This window comes from Cavia porcellus, unplaced genomic scaffold, assembly GCF_034190915.1.
Source record: "Cavia porcellus strain 051 isolate PalLab524CR breed Dunkin Hartley unplaced genomic scaffold, mCavPor4.1 scaffold_28, whole genome shotgun sequence".
Lineage (NCBI taxonomy): Eukaryota > Metazoa > Chordata > Mammalia > Rodentia > Caviidae > Cavia > Cavia porcellus.
The window spans coordinates 4,330,630-4,351,626 of record NW_026947511.1 but is presented as its reverse complement, the minus strand read 5'-3'; the positions used below and the strand labels follow the sequence as shown (position 1 = coordinate 4,351,626).

The following is a 20,997-nucleotide window of genomic DNA, read 5'->3' as shown; positions in this document are numbered from 1 at the left end:
AGCAAATAAATACATGAAAAAATGCTCAACATCATTGATCATTTGAGAACTCCAAACTGAAACAACACTGAGATTCCATCTCACTCTAGAAAGAATAGCTATCATTAAGTAATCAGCCATGGCAAATAGGGAGATATGAGGAAAAAAGAATTCTCCTCCACTATTGGTGAGAATGCAGACTGGTTCAACCACTGTAAAAAAATTAGTCTAGAGATTCCTCAGAAAACTAGGACTAGAAGTCCCATTCAGCCCAGCTATTCTTCTTCTAGGTATATCTGCAGAAGAATTAAAAGCATCATACCCCAGTGATATATGTGCACCCATGTTTATAGTAACACAATTTGTAATAGCTAAATCTTGGAAATAACTTAAATGCCCATCCACTGAGGAATAGATAAAAAAGATGTGGTTTTTTAATACAATGGATTAGATTACTACTCAGTCACATAGAAGGATAAAGTTGAGACTTTTATAGGTAAATTGATGCAACTTGAGACCATACTCATAAGTGAAGTAAGTCAGACTCACATGTGTAATAAATATCATATGTCTCCCTGATATGAGATACTGAGAGAATAAATAGGCCCCAAAATAAAATAGATGTTGTAAAATGAAAAAATCTGTTGAAAAGGAAAGAGGGTGGGGAAAAGGGGAAAGGAAGGAAGGGAAAAGGAAAAAATATACAAGATAGTTACATGACAAATTTTACTTAGTTTACTGAAAAGTTAGTGCTAATACTGCTTGGAGAATTTTTTTATGCCCATATCTTATACTGTGAGTAATTACTTTGAAGATAATAATACTCACTGTATTAATTATTGCTATTGTTATTTTGTTCTGAAATTTTTTCCATAAGAATACAATAAAAACAGAAACACTAAATCTGCATAAAGATAGAATAGGTAGAACTCTTAAAGACATAGGTATAGGCAAAGACTTTATGAATAAAATCTTGACTTCACAGAAAATATTACAAGGCATCAACAACTGGGATCTCATGTTATTGAAAAGCTTTTGCACAGCAAAAGCAACTAACAACAGACTAAAAAGGCATTACAATGTGGAAAAAATTTTAACCAGTTGTCCCTCACACAAACACTAATATCTAGATATGTAAAGAGCTCAAAAAGTCATACCCCTCAAATTTAAAGACCCAATACAAAAATGTGCATCTCAGATAAAGAAGCACAAACAGCAAATAAATATATGACAAAATGTTCAACATGACTGGTCATTCAAGAGATGCAAATTAAACCGATGTTGAGATTTCATCTCATTCCATAAAGAATAGTTATTATCAAGAAAGCAATCAATAACAAATGCTGATGGGGCTCTGGGCAAGAAAGAATACTACTGTTGATGACAGTGCAAACTGCTACAGCCTTCATGGAAACCAGTGTGGAAATTCCTCAAAAGCTAAAGCTAGAGCTTCCATATGATCCAGCTAGTTCCCTTCTAGGTATCTTCCTGAAAGAAATACAAAGCATGATACCACAGCAATACAGTTGCACCCATGTTTATAAGTAGTACAATTCATACTACTTAAATGTTGGAAACAGCCAACATGCCTATCAGCTGATGAAAGGATAAAGATGTAGGTTTTTTATACAATAGCCATAAACTTGAGACATTTCTAGGTAAATGGATGCAGTTTGAGACCATATTCTTAAGTGAAGCAAATTGGACACACAAGTTTAAAAATAACATTGTTTCTCTGATGTGAGAAACTGAAAGTGTAAATAAGGACTAAAATGTATAACAGAAATTGGGCAATGAGGAAAATGTTCAAATGAAAAGGGGAAGAGTGAGAGGGAAAAGTATGAAGGGGAAAAAGAGAATAGAAGGAAGAAAATGGAAATAAAGCTTTTGTAAATAAGGAAGGAGAAATGGAGTTGAAGGGAGGAAAGGGGATTGAAGAAATAAGAATCAAGATGTATTATGTGCAAGTATGAATTCTCTATGATGAATGTGATTATGCATATCTAAAATGTACCAATAAAATTAATTAGAAATAAATAAATAGGGGCTGGGGATTTAGCTCAGTAGTTCAAGAGCCTGCCTGGTAAAGGTTGTGAGTTCAACCCCCAGTACCAAAATAAATAAATAAATACATAAAATTCTAATGGACATAGTCTCTATGACAGATTACAATATAAACTGCTTCTCCTATTTCCTCAGCTTAGCTTAGTTTAGACCATTTTCATGTTGTTTATTTTTTTTTTTTTTTTGTGGTATTGGGACAGAAATGGTGGGGCCTCACATATGCTACGCAAGTGCTATACAATGGAGCTATGCCTTCAGCCTACAAACCTTACTCTGAGAAACCTTTCTTTCCTTGAGAAATCAATTTTCCTAGGAAGACACTTCAAGAAACACTGGTCTGTGATGATAACACATAGTCAACGTTCTTTGGGGCAAGAAACTGTTTTATCAGCAACAAACCCATCTTTTTCCTTTGTAATCCCTACTTAGACTTCTGTGCATTAACCAAGAGATGATTGAGATACTGTGAAATGAAGTAATAGTTCATCAGCTAAGTAACTTAACATGAAGTAGGGTAAGTTAAATAGGGTTTAATACTAGTATTTTTGAAGCCATGTATGATCAATCCATTGTGAGAATTATGCTAGTAACAAGTGATGAGGATGAGTTATTTTTAAAAGTTTTTCATCAAAATGGCTACATTTAAAAAATTTTAGTGAATCAAAAAATAGTATTTAGTTACCTGGAAAATTCTGTTGTATGGGACACTTCATTTTCCAGTGATATTTAGTGAAATATTTTTATTATAGTAAGGAGTTACTAAAGTTATTACTGAATATTATATATTATATCATCTTAGAATAGTTTAAAACTTTTAAGTTTTCACATATTGTTAAAAGAATTTCACATATTCACCTGATGTCTACTTTTAAAGTTATTTAACAAAATAAATTTTATATAAAAAATATAAGTATATCAAAGTTTATCATTTAGTAGCTTAATTTTAGAACTAGGGGTAGAAAGATAATATGTTTTATTTGTAAAAAATTTTGGGCTGGGGATTTAGCTCAGCGGCATAAGCACCTGCCTTGCAAGCAGTGCAGTTGTGAGTTCGATCTCTGGTACCAAAAAAAAAATAGATTGAAAGAATAAAAAAAATTTTTTTACACATACATATACTGTTCAAATACCACATTTAAGTTGACTGAGACAGCACATTCACATAATGCAAAATCAGTACCTCTAATTCTCCACATTGTCTACTAGGGCAATAGGCCTTAAGATGTTGTTGAGATAACTGGCTTCCATTAGCACATGTGTGACTGGCAGGATGATAAGGTCTTTTCACTCACAGGGAAGCTATTTTTCCTTTTCTTTAGAAGAGGGCAATCCTGACGATCCATCTTTTAACTACAGGCTCTCGTTGAGTCCCAATTCTCTTGCCTTCAGCTTTGATATGGTTCTAACTTTCTTCTTGTATCACCTCATACTTGTCATCAACTCCTCTATTCAGTACAGCAATATCAAAAGTTTGACCTCAGGGCAAAGTCTGGGTGGGCAGGTAAAATCTGACCACTAGACCTACTTCCTAATCTTTCATAGCCAGCAATTCATGAAGCAGTATCAAATTCAAACTAAAAAACAGAAGCATGACCTCTTATAAGTACTATGAAAAGAGTTCTTTTGCCTTTCTAAGTATACTTGAAAAGAACTGTCAGCTGCCCTATTAGGACAGAAATGGATCACAGTCTAGAAAAAAAAAGAAGTACAGAAACTCAAATGAAATGTAAATAAAAGCGTTGACACCCCCTTTATATTTGGTGATGTATTACTTCATATAAGTGTGAAAATAGTATGCTATAAAAATATCTTTACAAAGTAAGAAACATAAAAGTACTAGCAAAACTTTAAGACATTTTCACTTAAATAATCACATCTAAATACCAAAAAGACTTGCATCACTTCTTATAAAGTTTTTGTTTTCAAGACTAATTTTTTGGCTCATATTTATCATTTAAATGTTTATAAATTTAAAAAACAAGTATAACTTTAAATTTATTAAGTCTTGGTTACTGAAATTATAAAATTTAATGCCCTAGTGATCTAGCACATATAGACAAAAATTAGTCATATCTTCTCATTTTAGAATGCAAAAGTATAGGAACAGAATATGATTATATGCTAACATTAATAATCAAAGGCTGTTATTTAAGCTTCCTTTAAAATTGGAAAAATTGGAATGTTAGCTCATCAAAATTTTCCATCCACTAGTGTCTTCCACTGTACATTTACTACCATACTTTAGAATTGTGTTGAATATTTATGTAGGTAGCATATAAAGTTATAGTCTAATAATTATATATATCAAAATAGATTTCATAATTACACATGTTTCAAGAATTTCCTTTTAATTCACTTAAAAGTTTCTTAAACAAATTACATTGTAAAGAAAACTCAACCAGGACTTAATGTCTTTTAAGTGTACATATTTGAAAAGTAAGTTCAATCAATGGGACTTGAGATTACTAGTATTATAAGTATGCCTCAATATAATTGACTATTGAGCTATATTTTGTTCTATGTTATCAAATGATGACTGTCTGAACAACAAAGTAAGTAGGATCAGAGTTTTAATCTATACTGTTGAAAGATTAAAACATAGGGTAGTGATAGCAAACCATGCGTTCCATGGCAGGCTGTTCGGATTATCAGAAGCCCTAAAAGGTTGCCATCACTGACCTAGGACCTCACGTGTGAGACATAAGCTCTACCACTAGCCTACATCTCTGACCTCTTTGAAACAGAATCTTTACAGTTTTATTATCTTTGTGGTCCCATTCACAATCCTGTAATGAGATTATACGTTAGTGTTTTGTTGTTACTTTTTCCAGTGCTGGGAACTGAACCCAGAGTTTCAAGCATGCCAGGTAATACCACTGAATATCTATTCCCTATGGTTAATACAAGAACTAGTTATAACCACCTGAATATAAAACAAAATATCACAATACTTTAACTTTTCTGTGAACAGTTTATTTGTACACAATAGGAATTTTATTGTACACAATAAAAGTTTATTTGTACACAATGGGAATTATCCTCAAATTCCCTCTTAAAGTTGTCCTTTGGATTAAGGAACATATTAACATTGTTGCAATGGGGAACTTCCTTCAGTAAGTGGCTATTATTTACTTGGAAAATGAATGTACAATGAAGTCTTTTTTTTTTTTTTTTTGTACCAGGAATCAAACTCGACCATGTGCTTACCAGGCAGGCACTTAAGCCACTGAGCTAAATCCCCAGCCCCAAAATCTATTTCTAACTCTCTAAAGGATCCATTTTCCTGTATTAGATCATCTTGGTCAAGGATGCAGCAACGAGAAGTCTAAGGAAAATGAATATACTGCCAAAAGAATTAACCTCTTCTAATAAACTGAAATGAAGTTGAGAATACATTTTCTTCAATTTCTACTAAGTTCTTCAACTCAGTAAAACTAATCTATAGGTCTATGTCATTCATAAGAATGTTCCTTGATTGGTAAAATCTGAGTAGTACGGTTTACAAACAAAAATAAGTATGTCTGGTGATTTACAGACATAACCTGGTGACAGAAATAACCTTCTTAATTTCCTTTTCAACCTGACTTGAAGATATAATAGTTAATTCCATGTAACTTGCTGTCTTAGAAGGATTCCTAACCAGTTCATGGGGCTTGAGCTTTTCTACAGGAATTTAATACCACATAAGGATGAAAATTCTATTACTCTTGTGTCTATTTCCACATTTCTTTTTTCCAAATAATAAACATATGTAAAAATGAGTATTAGCTTATTATTACTTACTAAACACTAGTTGGAAATGAGAGCAAGAATCACTTGTTTTAAAAATCTACTCAAATCAGAGTCTCTTAACTGCCTGAATTGTACCAGTGACAAACACTGTTGTGCAGAGGCTGCTCATATAGATGGTGGAAACTTACCTCCAGTCGTCTCCATCTCCCAAAGGGAATGTGTACCATTAGCAGACTGATATCACAGTGGCTTTATTTTACTTCCATACAGTTCTTCTTGCCAAGGGCAATAGTCACTCCTACTGTCAATTCTAGCACTCCTTGAGCCCACTAACTTGTATCATCTCCTTCCCCACAGCCTTGTGACTTCCTAGCTTTACCAAGCTCCTAAATCTTATGATTAAGAAAGATAAAGGATGTAGAGCTTCTCCTAAACAGTTTACAAGAATCGATTATATTATGCGTGATGAAATGAACAGCTACTTTGAAGACAAAGAGACATTATGGTATCCACTGCTGATTCCATATCGTCATGCTGTGAAATCCAGTAATACTTTTATTCTTTGTTCAGAGTGGTTTTAGTCTGTTTTGTACTGTTTAATTTCAACATACATGAAGGTATGGATGGCTATTTTGAAAAGAACAAGAGACATTATGGCAGCCATTGCTGATTTTCTTATTGACTGGTTCTGAAAGACTGTAATGCCTTCATTACTCTGTTCTGATCCGTTTTATACTATTTTGTTTTGTATGAACGCACTGTATGTGAAGATACAGACAACTATTTAGAAGAAAACAAGAGACATTATGGTAGCCACTGTAGATCTCCTGTTGTCTTGCTTTGAAGTCTGTGTCATTTACTTTCTTCTGACCTGCTTTGTTCTGTTTTGTGATGCTATTTTTACCCTCTTTCAAATAAAAAAAAAGAGAGAATGATAAAGGAGAAAAAAGAAAAAAGGGAGTATGATAAGTTTGGGGAAGATAGAAACTGGAAGAAAATAAAGAAAATGACCACAGAGTATAAAAGTCAAAAGAGTTTACAATGAATAGGAGAAAAAAATTCATGTTACTTGACCTAGATTATGACAAATAATTAGTAAACATCTAATTTTTTGTTTGTTTGTTTTTTGGTGCCAGGGATTGAACTCATGACCTTGTGTTTGCCAGGTAGACACTTATGCTGCTGAGCTAAACCTCCAGCCCTCTAATTGGTTGTTTTTTTTTTTCCTCTAATTGATTTTTAAAACTAGTTCTACCCTTCTTTCTGGAGACACATATAAATATTTTAAAAACAGCATTCCTTACCATCAACAAAACTTTGCTGTCTCTAGTTTTGAAAGCAACAGGTTACTTTCTAAGAAGTAAAAATTAACATTTAGCTTGGGTTCTGACATTAGTGTTACTACCACTAATTTTCAAATAATCTTAAAATTACTAAGAAATAACAAATGACAAGCATCATAAACCTAAGTAGAAAGTAATTAGTGACATGCTTTGTAAGTAATGACTAAATTAAATACTCATAGTAAGAATGTGCCATAAAATTGAGATACAAATAAATATGTTTAGAGAAATACTAAACACGTAAGTACCCCAAAAAGCTTTTTCTAAAAAGAAGTTGTTTCGAGGCAAATAAGCATTTTTATGGCATTAAAAATAAAAGGTAAGACACAGGCAGTAAATGAGAAGTACATTATTACATCTTACTTGTCTGAGGTCAATGAATGCAAGCTGCAGGGTATCCCCTTGGAATCCTGGCACAGGCTCAGAGCTGGCAAACACTTTGAAAAAATGAATTGGGGGAATTAAAACAAGGTTGCAAAGTATATGAGTTTAATAGCTAAATTTCTACTCACTATAAATGTACTATAATTCTTACACATAACCATTTCAAATGAAGGCTATTTATAAACTTCAACTATTAAGAGTGTTTCCCACACCCATACCACAAAAATTTTAATAATTTTGAACTTCTAATCTGCAATTTAATCCCTGTAATCTTTAATCACAAAAAATTTAGAAGGGTTATCCTAAATGAAGTTCAAATGAAATCAAGGTAAAGTTTCTGGCTCTTTTTAGCCTGAGGTGAATGGTTATAGAAGCATTTTGAAAGTATACTAATTCTATGGCTGTCAACATATTTCAAAACATCTGCTTTGTTACACAACATGCCCTATAAAAATCTCACTGCTAGTTAATAACAACAAAATGCAGATACCAAGGTAAGAAATCAAAAGCTTACATTTAGAAAATCAGTAAAAATGTTGTAAGCAATAAAATTAGAATGATTTAAGAAGATTCATGTCTTTTAATGTATTAGAATCCTGCTTCTTTAAAACTAGACATTTTAAGACAGAATTTTAAAAATTCAACAGACTTTCAATAATTTTTTGTTTTAAGAACTGTATTATTACATGAAGTATGACTGGAAAATAGGATGAATGTTTAGTTTTTTAAAATTTATTAGGTGAAAGATACATTGTCATTAATCCCCTTCCAAACACTCCCTCTCACTTTGAACGCAGTTATCCCATCATTCTCGCTACTTTTTAAAGTAGTTCTGGAAGTTCTCTTTTGTATTTTTGAGCTGTTATGGTTGCCTCAATGGCTTGAATTCAAAACATTTACCTTTCATGGTTATTTTGACTCTGGGGAAGAGCCAGAAGTTGTAGGGTACCAGATGCAGTAAATTAGGTAGATGAGGACATAGTAATGTTTTTACAAGACTGTCTTTCTCTTATTTAGTAACAATATTCACCATACTCTTGATCACACCATGTAAACACATTCTCATGGAAGAATAGTAATTTTTAAAAATTTACATATTTATTGTGTATTTTGATCATATCTTGTAGCTTGTTTAGATAAACTTCTGAAGATAATTTCAACAGTATTGGTTATTTTGAAGATAAAGACTTTGGGCTCAGTAAAAAGGACCCAATTATCTTTACAAGCAAGCTTCTCTCTGAAGGATGCATGTACTCACTCTCCCTTCCCCTTAATACCCTAATTTTCATAATTCTGTAGAGCACCATTAAGGATACCTATGTGTGTGTGCTACAGACTGAATGCAGGACCTTCTGCATAACAAAGCAGTGCTCTACAGAAAGAGACAGACACAGATAGAAAGAAGCAAGCAGACAGAGACAGAGACAGAAAAAAAAAGCAGGCAAGCAAAAAATCTGTCACTTTTTCTCTATTTAAACCATTATAAATTTCACTGGCTTGGCACTAAATCCAAGAATTTAGTGTCAAAATTATAATATAAAAATTTACATAGCATTTTGTAATTTATAAAATACTCTTCATATACTATCTCCTTTGATTGTCAAAATAACTTTTTTCAGTAAATAGACTGATCATAAAATTACCCAAATAAATAATTAATTTCTACTTATATGGCTAATGGCCCCATTAATTCTTGAGACAGATTGCTAGATTTTGAAGAATTGATGACCACTCCTGAAATTCCTTGAATTGTTCTTCAAATTCCTTTTGGGGTCATTCAGATTCTCATTTTGTTTATTATTTATTGTATTTTAGGGTTTCCTTATACTTCTCTCTTGGGCTATCATTTAATTAAAAACAATAATGCCTACTTCCTTAATAGAGTATTTTTAGTGAACAGTCATGTCTGTAAGGGTATTTTAAAAGAACACACATTGCTCCTGGACTTCTAATAAAATGTTTTTACACTATAAACTTTAAAATGTTTTTAAGCTATAAAAGAGACTGAGCTAAAGCTCAGGGGCATAAGTGCCTGCCTAGCAAGGGCGAGATCCTGAGTTTGATTCCTGGTATCACAAAAAAAAAGTTTTAAAAATACTTTCTAGCCTTTAAAAAATATGAAGATGGCTATTTGAAATCATTTGTTTTCTATTCTCTGGATTGTGCTTTCAATTTGAGCATTTTATTTTAAAAAACTATTTTGTTATTTTACTTTGTAAGTTCATTTCCTTTTATTTTCTGCTATAATATGGAACTCAGTGACAATAAATGATTCCAACTTTTAAAATACACTAGAAAAAGATCAAAAGAGGAGGCATCTAATCTTATTGGAAATATCTATGATAATAATAAAGTACCCCTCCTGGATATTTTTCCAGAAAACCTGAAAAGGTCTTGTCACAGTGATACATGTGCATCTATGTTCATATCAGCACAATTTGTAATAGCTAAATCTTGGAAACAACCAAGATTATGTATGAAAAAGATGTGGTATTTTTATGCAATGGAATATTACTCAGCTATAAAAAAGGATGATCTTGAGGCCTTTATAGGCAAATGGAGACAACTTGAGACTATCCTCATTAGTGAAATAAATAAGAATCATATTTATAAATATCACATTATATCTCTAGTGTAAAAATAAGAAATGTAGGAGTAATAAAACCCAAAATGTGTATTATAAAAAAAGAGAGGAAAAGAAATTCCTCTAAAGGATATAATTGCATGTATGTTTAAGTGTGTAGGATTGATAACCATATTACTAAGTTTTTGTTGGATCGTTGACAAGAACTCTTTGCAGTCTCACTGTTTAAATGTCCACTTTGTATGCTTTATTTTTGTAACTTCAACAACTATTTCTAAGAGAACAATATGTAATTCATAAACTAATGATTTCTTACTGTTTATTTTTTGAAATTATGTATTATTTCTACCCTTTTTTGTTTTTTAAAATAAAATTTTCTACTACATAAGCCTAACTAGTAAGAAAGAGTAGTCTAAATCAATGCAAATAAACTGAAGAATAAAAAGTAGTGCATTCTGTGTAAGCTCTGAGTACAACAAAAAAGTATTTTCCAAATTGGCAATCTATTATTTTTAAAATAACCATAAAGGATATCTGTAGGCAAAACCAGAAATAATTTGTATAGATAATAATAACACCAAAAAAAGTTTTTAGTATGAAAATGTATCTTTCCTGCCCTCATATCTATACATGATGAACTTGGTTTGGTATGGGGTAAGTAGGGAAAAGATTGCTAAGAAGTCAAACTCTAAGTATTTGTTCTGACACCAAAATATAAAATGTGAAATTACATGCAGAGGAAAAAGTCCTTGAAAAACCTGTCTTAGGCAGAAATTTTTCTTTATTATAAAGTACAGAATGTGGATTGCTTAAAATGTACATACAGAAAATATCTACACAGGATAGGCAGACTTTTCAGGAGATAAGGGAAGTGGTGCTCTTGAAATCAGAAGCAGGTACAGACCAAAAGCTACAACAGAATGAAAGCAAGGATAAGGAGGCTAGGCTAAAAATCTCAAGATGCTGCTTACAGATGAAAAAGGTAGGCACACATAAAATAGGCTAAGTGTGTGCCTAAGTAAGTGACTCTGAATACTAATAGTTTAGATACTGAACTTTCATATACTTCTATTTCTTCTTAGGTCTGAAGATTTGAAGTAGCTACCCTGGACCTTAAGTTATAACCAGCCTGGCCCATGAACAACAACTTAGATTATGACTGGAATTTTAATTTATGACCAAAGTCTTGAATTGTGACTCAAAAGCCAGCTGCTTGTGGTTTCAGACAGTCTCAGATACAGACTTAACCCTTACAACATCCTTTCCTGTATGGGTTAGAAATCCTGGGCCAATGTCTCTCTAAGGACACTGACATCTGCCTGCGGATAGGAGAGAGACTTAAAAGGCTGTGTAGGGGAGCCTGAGCCTTCACCTGACAACCTGAGTTACAACCAGCCCTGCAGGACAAATTGAGTTCACAAGTCAAGGGTCCACCTAGTGAGAACTCAAATTCTGCCTAGGCTAAGTACCTATTATTAGAAGTGATGAATAAGAGCACCATCTAGTGGTTTTAGTGATGGAGGAGAAAAGCTCAGGTAGGGGGAGTCTGGAGTCAAGAATTCTCAACTCTTAGGACAGCACCAGTAGGATGCAAGCTTTTATTTTAGGACATTCATTATTACATTTTTATATAATATAGTATCTAGTAGTCTCCCTTTCTTGGAATTAAAACTTTCAATGTATCCTGCAATAGCTTACATGGTACTAAAGGCAGGAAGAAATCCAGAAATCCAAATAGTGTAACAATAGTGTACAGTTTACTTTGAATATGACAGTAAAATATTTTAATACCATCTTTATGATCTTTCCCTTAATAGTCTTTGGGGGAGTGTAAGCCTTTTTTTAAGACTGTAATTGGAGGTCTTGGGGGCATAGCCACAAAGAAAAATAATGAAGAGATTTTACTTTTTATTTTATGTGGGTCAACCCTTTATCCAAAATGAAGAAAAACCATCACACCTGGAGATCTACCTGTTAGTATTTCTTGGCAATGTACCATTAAAATAGGTGCCAGCACCCTTCAAGCTAACGCTTCTCTAATATCTATGGATTTAAGATGTTCCACTCTTAGGAGATGATAAGCTCACTAGCTTACTTGTGCAGAATACATGAATGAGCACCTTCTATATAATATTTCAAGTATGGAATTTGCCTAATGCTTTGGAAATGTTCTGTACTTTGTCAGCACATACTATATGCAATATTTTCAATCTATATAATCTGTACCTACGAATTTGTGGGCTGCAGATGTAGCTCACTGGTGGAGCACTTCCTAGTATGAGTGAGGACCTGGATTTGATCTCCAACACACACAAAAAAGTGTTTGTTATAATTATTTAACATGGTTTTTTTCTCCAACTAGACTATAAAGTTTCTGAAGTCTGATTCACCTTTGATTTTCCAGTCTGTATAATGTAACTGGTTCTCACTTAACATTTAAATAAAAGAACTCTCCCATAAGTCAACTAATACAGAAAAAAAAACTCTTTTTCATAATTACAGACTAAAATTCAACTCAAGTGAATTTAACTCCCAAGTGTGTGTGTTACAAAGAATATCAGGGATAAAAGCACCAACATGCTGTCTGAAAAAAAGTAAGTGAATAGGTAGATGTATTAGTGCTATTTTCTCATCATTAGAAAAGTAAAAACTGAAGAATCATAAATGAAGGCAAATGAACTATTTCTAACTTTCTATCTCCCCTATTTCATCTAGATGTGCTATTCATTTTTACCTGTGAGCTGACAATTTAAAGTTTAAGACACATATGTATAAATGTTTTCACAAATTAACAATGATAGAAAAATAAACATTTTGCTTTATGATTAAACGAAAAAGCAAAGCCATGTGTGGTGGCACATGTCTGTAATCCCAGCATTCAAGAGGCAGAGGCAGAAGGATCACCAAGAGTTTGAGGCTGAACTACATAGTGAGATACTATCTCAAAATAAATGAATAAATAAAAAAGTAATTTTAACTCTGAATAAAAGGCCATTCTTGATACTTACATTTCATACCTGGTACTGAACTCACCTCCTATTGCTTAAATTCTTCAAGTGCCTTTCCTGAGTTGTCCAGGATCTTTAGTGACTATGGTCTCCAATCTAAGATCCTGATCCTGTTATCTTGTAATGCTTGGATTTTGGATCTCTTGATAGCATCCCACAAACAGGTAGGATTTTATAATCTCAACAACCAATCATGGACTACTACATAATGGTTGCTAAGAGTGGCAAGGATTTATAAGCAATTAAAGAAGTGCAATTTCTTCTTTGAATGAGTAATCTGACTGACAAATGAGGAAAATTCAATGATTATTGTTACTCTGTCAGATGCTATTAAGGCATCTGACAAAGACGCTCATATCTCTGAGTAAAAACTAAACCATGAATTAGATTCTAGTAACTGGTTAAGAAATCATGGTAAAGAAACAGTTAAAATATTCTGAATAATGGATCTAAGTTAATACAATATAGAAGTCCATGCCACACAATGGTGCTCAAATTTTATCATGCATCTGAATGGCGTGGAAAGGCTATTCAAAGAAAGTGCTGAGTCTTCCCCCCAGAGTTTCCAATTCACAAGGTGGGGACCTAAAAATGTGCATTTTTAACCAATTCCTAGGTGATACTATTTTTGATCATCTGGCACCCATGTTTTGAAGATGATTAATGTATTGTATCTCAGGAAATTAAAATGGATTTTGTTTAACACTTTGCCAGTGGCCTTGTTAAATATACAGAAAGCATGACTACAAATTATAGATGATACAAACCTGGGTCACAAAAAGATCTACAGAAGCTTATTTTGGATCAAATCTTAACACATATTACTGATAATCCTAAAATCCTAAATAAAAGCCAATGATATAAATATAGGATTAGAAAAATAGTAAGCACAAAAAATAAGAAAGAGAACAAATTTAGAACACTATAGCCTCAATGTTTTGAGCACATTCTCTGGCCATGAAAAAAGGTCACAACAGTTTGTGCTTTGCTAATAAAGAGCAAAGTAGGACCAATGTATTTGATAGCCCAACTACATATTATATGACTTCCTTATATGTGGTATCAGATATTAAAATTAAACAGAAAATAAGTTCAAAAAGCCACTTCCTTATACATGGTATCAGATATTGAAATTAAACAGAAAATAAGTTCAAAAAGCCACCAATCTAAAATATCATATGAGAATGGGAACAGTAACAGGAATCTTCTTGCCTTCAGAATAATCAGAGATATAAGTGCAGTTTTATAGAACTGTATTTTTTTTCTGTATGGTCCTGAAAAATAATGCCACATATAGTTGTAAGGCTGCTTCATATACACAAGGGCTCAGTCAAGAAGAAAAGAGAGGAAAGCTGAAATCCAGTTTAAATTTCACCTGGTAAGTCATGTGCCTTCACAAGGGTTGAGACCAGGTGGAAAAAGGGTAAACTTTCTCTCTAATTACATAAAGGCGATGGCTCCAGGGGGCTTTTTCTTTATGGTGAGGATACCTTTTCTAATTTATACACATACATACACACAGACAAACAATAGACTAATGTTAACTCTAGCACTGAAGTAGAACTAGGTCTGTAGAGAGAATTTTTTTTGTGTACCAGAGATTGAACTCAGGACCTTGCCAGGCTGGTGCTTTGCTGCTGAGCTAAGGATCCTGTAGAGAGAATTTTATAGAGAAAATGGTTTCACCTTAATGCAATTTATTAATAGAGAAATGCATCATAAGAAAATATACTTTGTGAAGAACTGTTTTTCTTTTTGTTTGTTTGGTTTTTTTTGTTTTGTTTTTTTTTGTCTTTTTCCTTTTTATTGGTACCAGGGATTGAACTCACGACTGCCTGCTTGCAAGGCAGGCGCTTATGTCGCTGAGCTAAACCTCCAGCCCCGTTTGTGAAGAATTGTTAATCCACCAATTGGTTGGTGAAGGAACCACTAGACAACTACATGAGAGTTACTTTAGGGAGGATTCAAGGAAGGGTTGTTTGCACAGGCATGTTTGTGTTCACGATGGAGTGTGTTTGTATGTTTACTGGGTGGAGGTGAAATTCAGTATTTATCTTTCAACTCCTAGGATTCCTCACTTGAACAAGAATATCTTCTCCGTGTCTTAGTTGACTCCCAGTATCCAAACGTCTGCTTATCACAAATTTATCATACATTCTAGCCTGTCTTCCACCCAAATTTCTCTTCCCAACCCTTTCTTCTCCACGCTCTGCATCAGTAAGAAAAAAGCAAATATACCACATTATTACTGAAAATAAACTTTGTATTTTAAACCTTTCTTCCTGATACTAAAAAAAATCCAAAATTACTTAAACTTATTTTTTAAATTCTCAACATATTCATTACAGTAACCTAAAAAAAAAAAATTTTTTTTTTTTTGTCTTTTTGTCTTTTTGAGACGGGGTCTTGTTATGCTGTTCAGGCTGACCTTGGACTCACTTTGTAGCCCAGGCTGGTCTCAAATTTGCAAGGATCCTCCTGCCTCGGCCTCCCAAGTGCTGGGATTACAGGCATGTGCCACCATGCCCAGCTCCTAAATTTCATTCTTAAATAGTTTTATCTATCAGTCATTTGGGGGAGGGGTGTGCACCAAAAAGAATATGGAAGTCTCTTTAAGGAAGTTCTTCATATTTATACTACATTTGTTTGAAATAACAGGATGTTTTTTGGAAAAAAATATTTAACATTAGAAGTTGTGAAATAAACATTGAGGCAAAGATTTTGGGGAATGTGTGACTTCCCTTCAGTATAGCAAGGGTACCCCTTTATGGATAGATAAATGACAGAGATTTAGACCTTGACGTTGGCTAACCAAACAGCCATTTCTATCATTGGGCAATAAGTCTAAACGAGAAGACACAACCAAATGCCAGGAAAAAGTTCAACCACCTAAATATTTCGAAACCACAATAAAGATACAATAATACAAAATGCCTCAAATGATGTTTGTTTAAAACATTTGTGTAAGGAATGTCAAAATGTAATGACCACGTAAGATAACTTTTTAAAAATTTTAAGAAATCTGTTTCAGCCTGGGGGTAGATTAGTGGTAGAATGTGTGTTTAATATAAACCAAGGAGAAGAGAAGGCAGAAGAGAAGAGGGGAGAGGAGAAAAGGGGAGGAGAAGGGAAAGGAGGGGGGAATTAGTTTCCACATTATTTTCAAAATGAAAATAACAATTTGAGATTAGAAACTTGTAAAAGGAAAGTGGGACCAGGCATGGTGGCACACACTTGCAATCCCAACACTCAGGAGCCTGAGACAGGGGATCATCGTGAGTTTGAGGTTAGCCTGAACTATATAGTATATTCAAAACCAGCCTGAATTACATAGAGAGATCCTGTCTCAAAAGAGGGTTGGGGGCACAGAGACAGACAGAAACAGAGACAGTCAAGACACAGACAGAGACAAGAGACAGAGACAGACACAGGCAGGCTCTCTGATAACTTTTTCCATAAATAGAAAATACTTTGCACATGATATTTTTATTTTAAGAAATGAAAATTTTCTAATTACAGAAAATTTAAAACACTTTCCAGGAAAAGAAAATTATGTTTTTCCTAGCAGAACAAATATACAATGGACACACAGATACTTTATATTTGTTAGGGGGAAAATTATCATTCTTGCTTTGTAGGTTGCTCATATTTATTAATGTCTTTCACAAAGAATATATTGTTGCAAGTTTTTATGCCTTCAAATACGATTTTTCTGTGCCACTAATTTTCAATTTGCCAGTGGAAGTGTCTCATTCAATAGTCCATCAGAGATTTTCATCCTTTAATTGAGGTACCATTCATTTGAAAGCACTGCTTCAAAATTGCTCCTGGCTACTCATGTCCTACACTTACAAAGTTACAATTTAAGTGGTGATGAAACTCAGATATAGAAGCACATATTACAAGGCCAACAGCATACAAATAACAAAGTGACACATTCTGTTTTGAAGCTGATTAGCTAATGTCAACATTACATTATGGAATATCCAAACCTTGTTATCTAAAGAAAATAAAGTAAAAAATAAAGGCAAATATAAAGATTTAAGAAACCTTTGGAATAGGGGAACAAAATTCAGAAACTTCATTTGCTATGCAAGATTTTAAGGTTATTTTTCTACCAACTATCTAAAAATTTACCTATAGAAAAAATGACAATTTTAGAATCATTTCACTCACTTATAACAAATATTCAGAGTCCTAGCAAGAAGGTACAAGTGTCCTTAGAAACAAATGAGGGAAAATAAACAATCTGATTAATTATCTCAATCTGGATTAACACTTCAGTGCCTCTCTTTTGAGGCCTTGAATGTAAAGCTTTCTTTTCCTTCCCATAAAGAAGTTATCCTTACTACTAAGGCTGCCAAAAGTTTAGATAAATGGTTTCTCTCCTTTTCAAACTAACCCACTATATACAATTTTCTCCTATATAATTTAAATACAGATCCCTAGAAATGCCTGGAGTCCTAGAGAGTTAACCAATATGGTACTTACATTCGCACTGTATGACGTCTAAGTTAAACTGCTGAACGGCTCCCATGCTTATTTGCTTTAACTCACTGTCCAGTAGCATCTGCATTAAGGATGTTGACAGATGCTGGCAGGCCGACATGCAAGCTGTTTGAGCAACTTTACCCTGTTTAAAACAATCAAACAAACCAAAAAACAAATAACCAAACACAAATACATAAAATACTGCAAAAATTATTTACCTAGCATTTTTTTTGTTGGTATAGTAGTTACTACTGGCTTTTGTTTATGTATTCTGAAACACTAGGCCTTTGTATTACAGACACTAAAATAGTGTCACTTCTCTCATTCTCCTCAGGATATATTAAAAATCTAACTGCAAAAAGCAAAATTAAAATACAAGTTCATAAACTACTACTTTCAGATCTTTTGAGATATTTCAGATTTTTTTCTCTTTTTGGTCTTTTTGAGACAGGGCTTCACTATGCAGTTTAGGCTGTGAACTCATTTGGTAGTCCAGGTTGGCTCTGAACTCACAGTGATCCTCTTGCCTCAGCCTCCTGAGTGCTGGGATTATAGGCATGCACCACCACATTCAGCTTATTTCAGATATTTTTAATTACATATTAAAATATGACATTTATAATATAAAATCACTGTCATACTGCAAAACATTTAATCCATATAATTCTCTTTAAGCTGTCTTTTATACATCAAAGCAAGCCAGAATAAAGGAAAGTAATGGTGTAATTCATTATTACTAAACTATAGTTGAAATTCAAAATACAGTTTGAGTCATAAGTCCTTCTAGTCCAAGCGATCAGTTTGCCGCACAACTTCAACAGAAGGCTTGATACTAGCAAGACTTCAATTCCAGCTATAGATCTGTAGTTAAGTTTTAGAAATTAAATTTTAAATTCACCTGGTAATTTAGAAATATATAGTCATATACACTACAAATTATTGTGGTTTTCTTTCACTGCAGTGATATACAACACATTTTAAAAGGTTTCCTACTAATAAGCACCTAAAACTCTACATGAAATTTCACCCTTTCACTGTTATTGTTAATTGAATTGGCCTCTTAAAATTTCTTAAAAGTTTAGGGTATATATAGGGGCTGGGGATTTAGCTCAGCGGCATAAGCGCCTGCCTTGCAAGCAGGCAGTCGTGAGTTCAATCCCTGGTACTGATAAAAACGAAAAAGACAAAAAAAAAAAAAAAAAAAAGTTTAGGGTATATGGCTATATCACAATACATTACTTTTAGCACAAACTTTTTACTTACTTATTCATTTCTTAATTTTTTGGTATTACTGAAGATTGAACCAAGGGTCTTTTTACTTTTCAGAGAGAGTCTAAGTTGTTAAGATGCCCAGGCTGGGTTAAAACTTGGGATTCTCTACCTCAGCCTCCCGAGGAGCAGGGATTATAGGTATATGCCATTCTACAAGGCTTCCTTTTTTTTTTTTTTTTTTTTCAGAACTAGCGATTAAACCCAGTGGTTCACAGATGCCAGGCAAGTACTCTACCACTCAGCTACAATCAAAATATTTTTTATTTTGAACATGGTTTCCTAAGTTGTCCGTGCTGGCCTCAAACTTGGAACCCTTGTGTATCAGCCTCTGATAGAATTGCAAAAATGATTAATACTATCACATCTACAGATGTGCATCACTGTGTTGGTACACTCTATCTTTAAACAGGCTTTGCATTTCAAGTAGAACTTTAAAATATTATAAAGTCTCTTCTAGGTAAATTTTCCAGCAAAATACTGCTTCTAAGACAGCTATCTTCAACTGACAATTATGTGACTGGGTGATGACTGACGTCCAGACAAATCTATGAATGTTTTGGAAATAACAACTCTTGAAGAAAGTATTGTTTGCAACATTTCCATGAACAAATATTTATCCAATGATACTTGATATTTTTTGCACTCATCACAAAGGCCACTAAAGCTACAAAACCATGAAAAATATCTTTCAAACATAGCACTACAATATACCAGTTACAAAAATGTTTATGCAGTGTTGATGTGAAAGGTACTAAGAAAACAAACATTTTCAAACATTTGTTCTTTAAATTACACATTAAAAATTGATTATAAATGAACAACTTTTATGAATTAATCTTTTAACATTTAGATACTATGCACAGTGCAAAACTCAAAATCTGACATGAAATGTCAATTTCTCCATCAAAAACTTTATAGAGACAAAAGCTGATGTAAACAATAAATTTGACAGATACAGATGAACTGCCAAGAAAGAATGTAACAAACAATGAAAAACCCAGCATGCTTCAAGATCCCCAAGTGCTATAGGAATTAGTTTAGGAGACATGCAGCTCCATTCCTGAGCATAATATCACTATGAATGGAACTGGAGGGGGGGCAGTGAGGTGAGTAAAGCAGAAAAAGGAGAAATCAATGGCACCTTATTTAATTACAGGTAATAGGCTTCAGACTATCTGAAATGTCATTTTGGAATTGTCATCTTGATTTAATGAAACAACTAGTGCATTTTAGTTTAATGTTATTTCTCCATTAAATCAGCTCCATGTCCTATTTATGTTGTTACTATAATGTAATGATTGCAAAAAAGATTAATACTACCACAAATTATTATTAAATTCATTTAATAAGGAAACACACTGTATAACATAAGTGGTATTGTTTTAAGGAAACCTTTAAAATTTAACATGAGTTCAAAGACTATAAACAATTATATAACAATAGTACCAAAGGCAAAAACAATAGTAACAGTACATATAGAGGCTATGCAATAAACCCAGTGGAAATAGGTAATGAAGACACATATATAAATTTAGTTTTTTACTTAAAAAAACATTAAATAAAATTCTAATATTAAATTTTTTTGAGTAGGCATACTAAATAGTTTTATTGTTCTCAAAGATAGATGTTCAAAAATTTAGAAAACATTTTATACATTTTTCATGTCAAATTCTTTTTTATAGATCAAAATTTCACTTAATGTTCAAAGTTAAGATTCTTTAAATTTTAAAAAGATTATATTCTGTAAAATTACACACCATTTTTAAATGTCTACTTTCTAACAACAGAATGTTACAAATACTCTTTTAATTTTAAAGCGGATAAAATAAAACCAATCAAAACAAACCAGTGTAAGAGTTATAGGACTTCAAAACATTATGATACAAATATTCTTAAATTTCATCTATTAATTTAAAAATAATTAATTTAATTAGAAAAATTTAATGTCTCTAAGATTTATACACCCCAAAAATTAACTTGTGTGTATTCTTCAAAATTATTTCTGATGCCTGTGGCCCTTAGCACATTTAGTATAACCAAACAACTCCTTTTGAACACTTCTTGTCATTGTTGATGTTATTATCATTTTCTAAGACAGAATCTAAGTATTTACACAATTATCTTTAAAAATTAGCCCTTT

The 20,997-nt window shown here is 32.9% G+C and overlaps 1 protein-coding gene across 4 annotated transcripts in view; it reads right to left on the bottom strand.

Annotated features, from left to right (window-relative positions):
- Positions 1-20,997, bottom strand: part of Exoc6 (exocyst complex component 6) — a 182,446-nt gene that overhangs the window by 29,590 nt on the left and 131,859 nt on the right. For all 4 annotated transcript variants that reach the window (XM_063239365.1, XM_013143813.2, XM_063239366.1 and 1 more), the window contains 2 exons: positions 17,586-17,727; positions 7,482-7,555 (listed from right to left, as the gene is read on the bottom strand). In XM_063239365.1, coding sequence (XP_063095435.1) covers positions 7,482-7,555; positions 17,586-17,727 — 216 coding nt within the window. The remainder of the gene's footprint in view (positions 1-7,481; positions 7,556-17,585; positions 17,728-20,997) is intronic.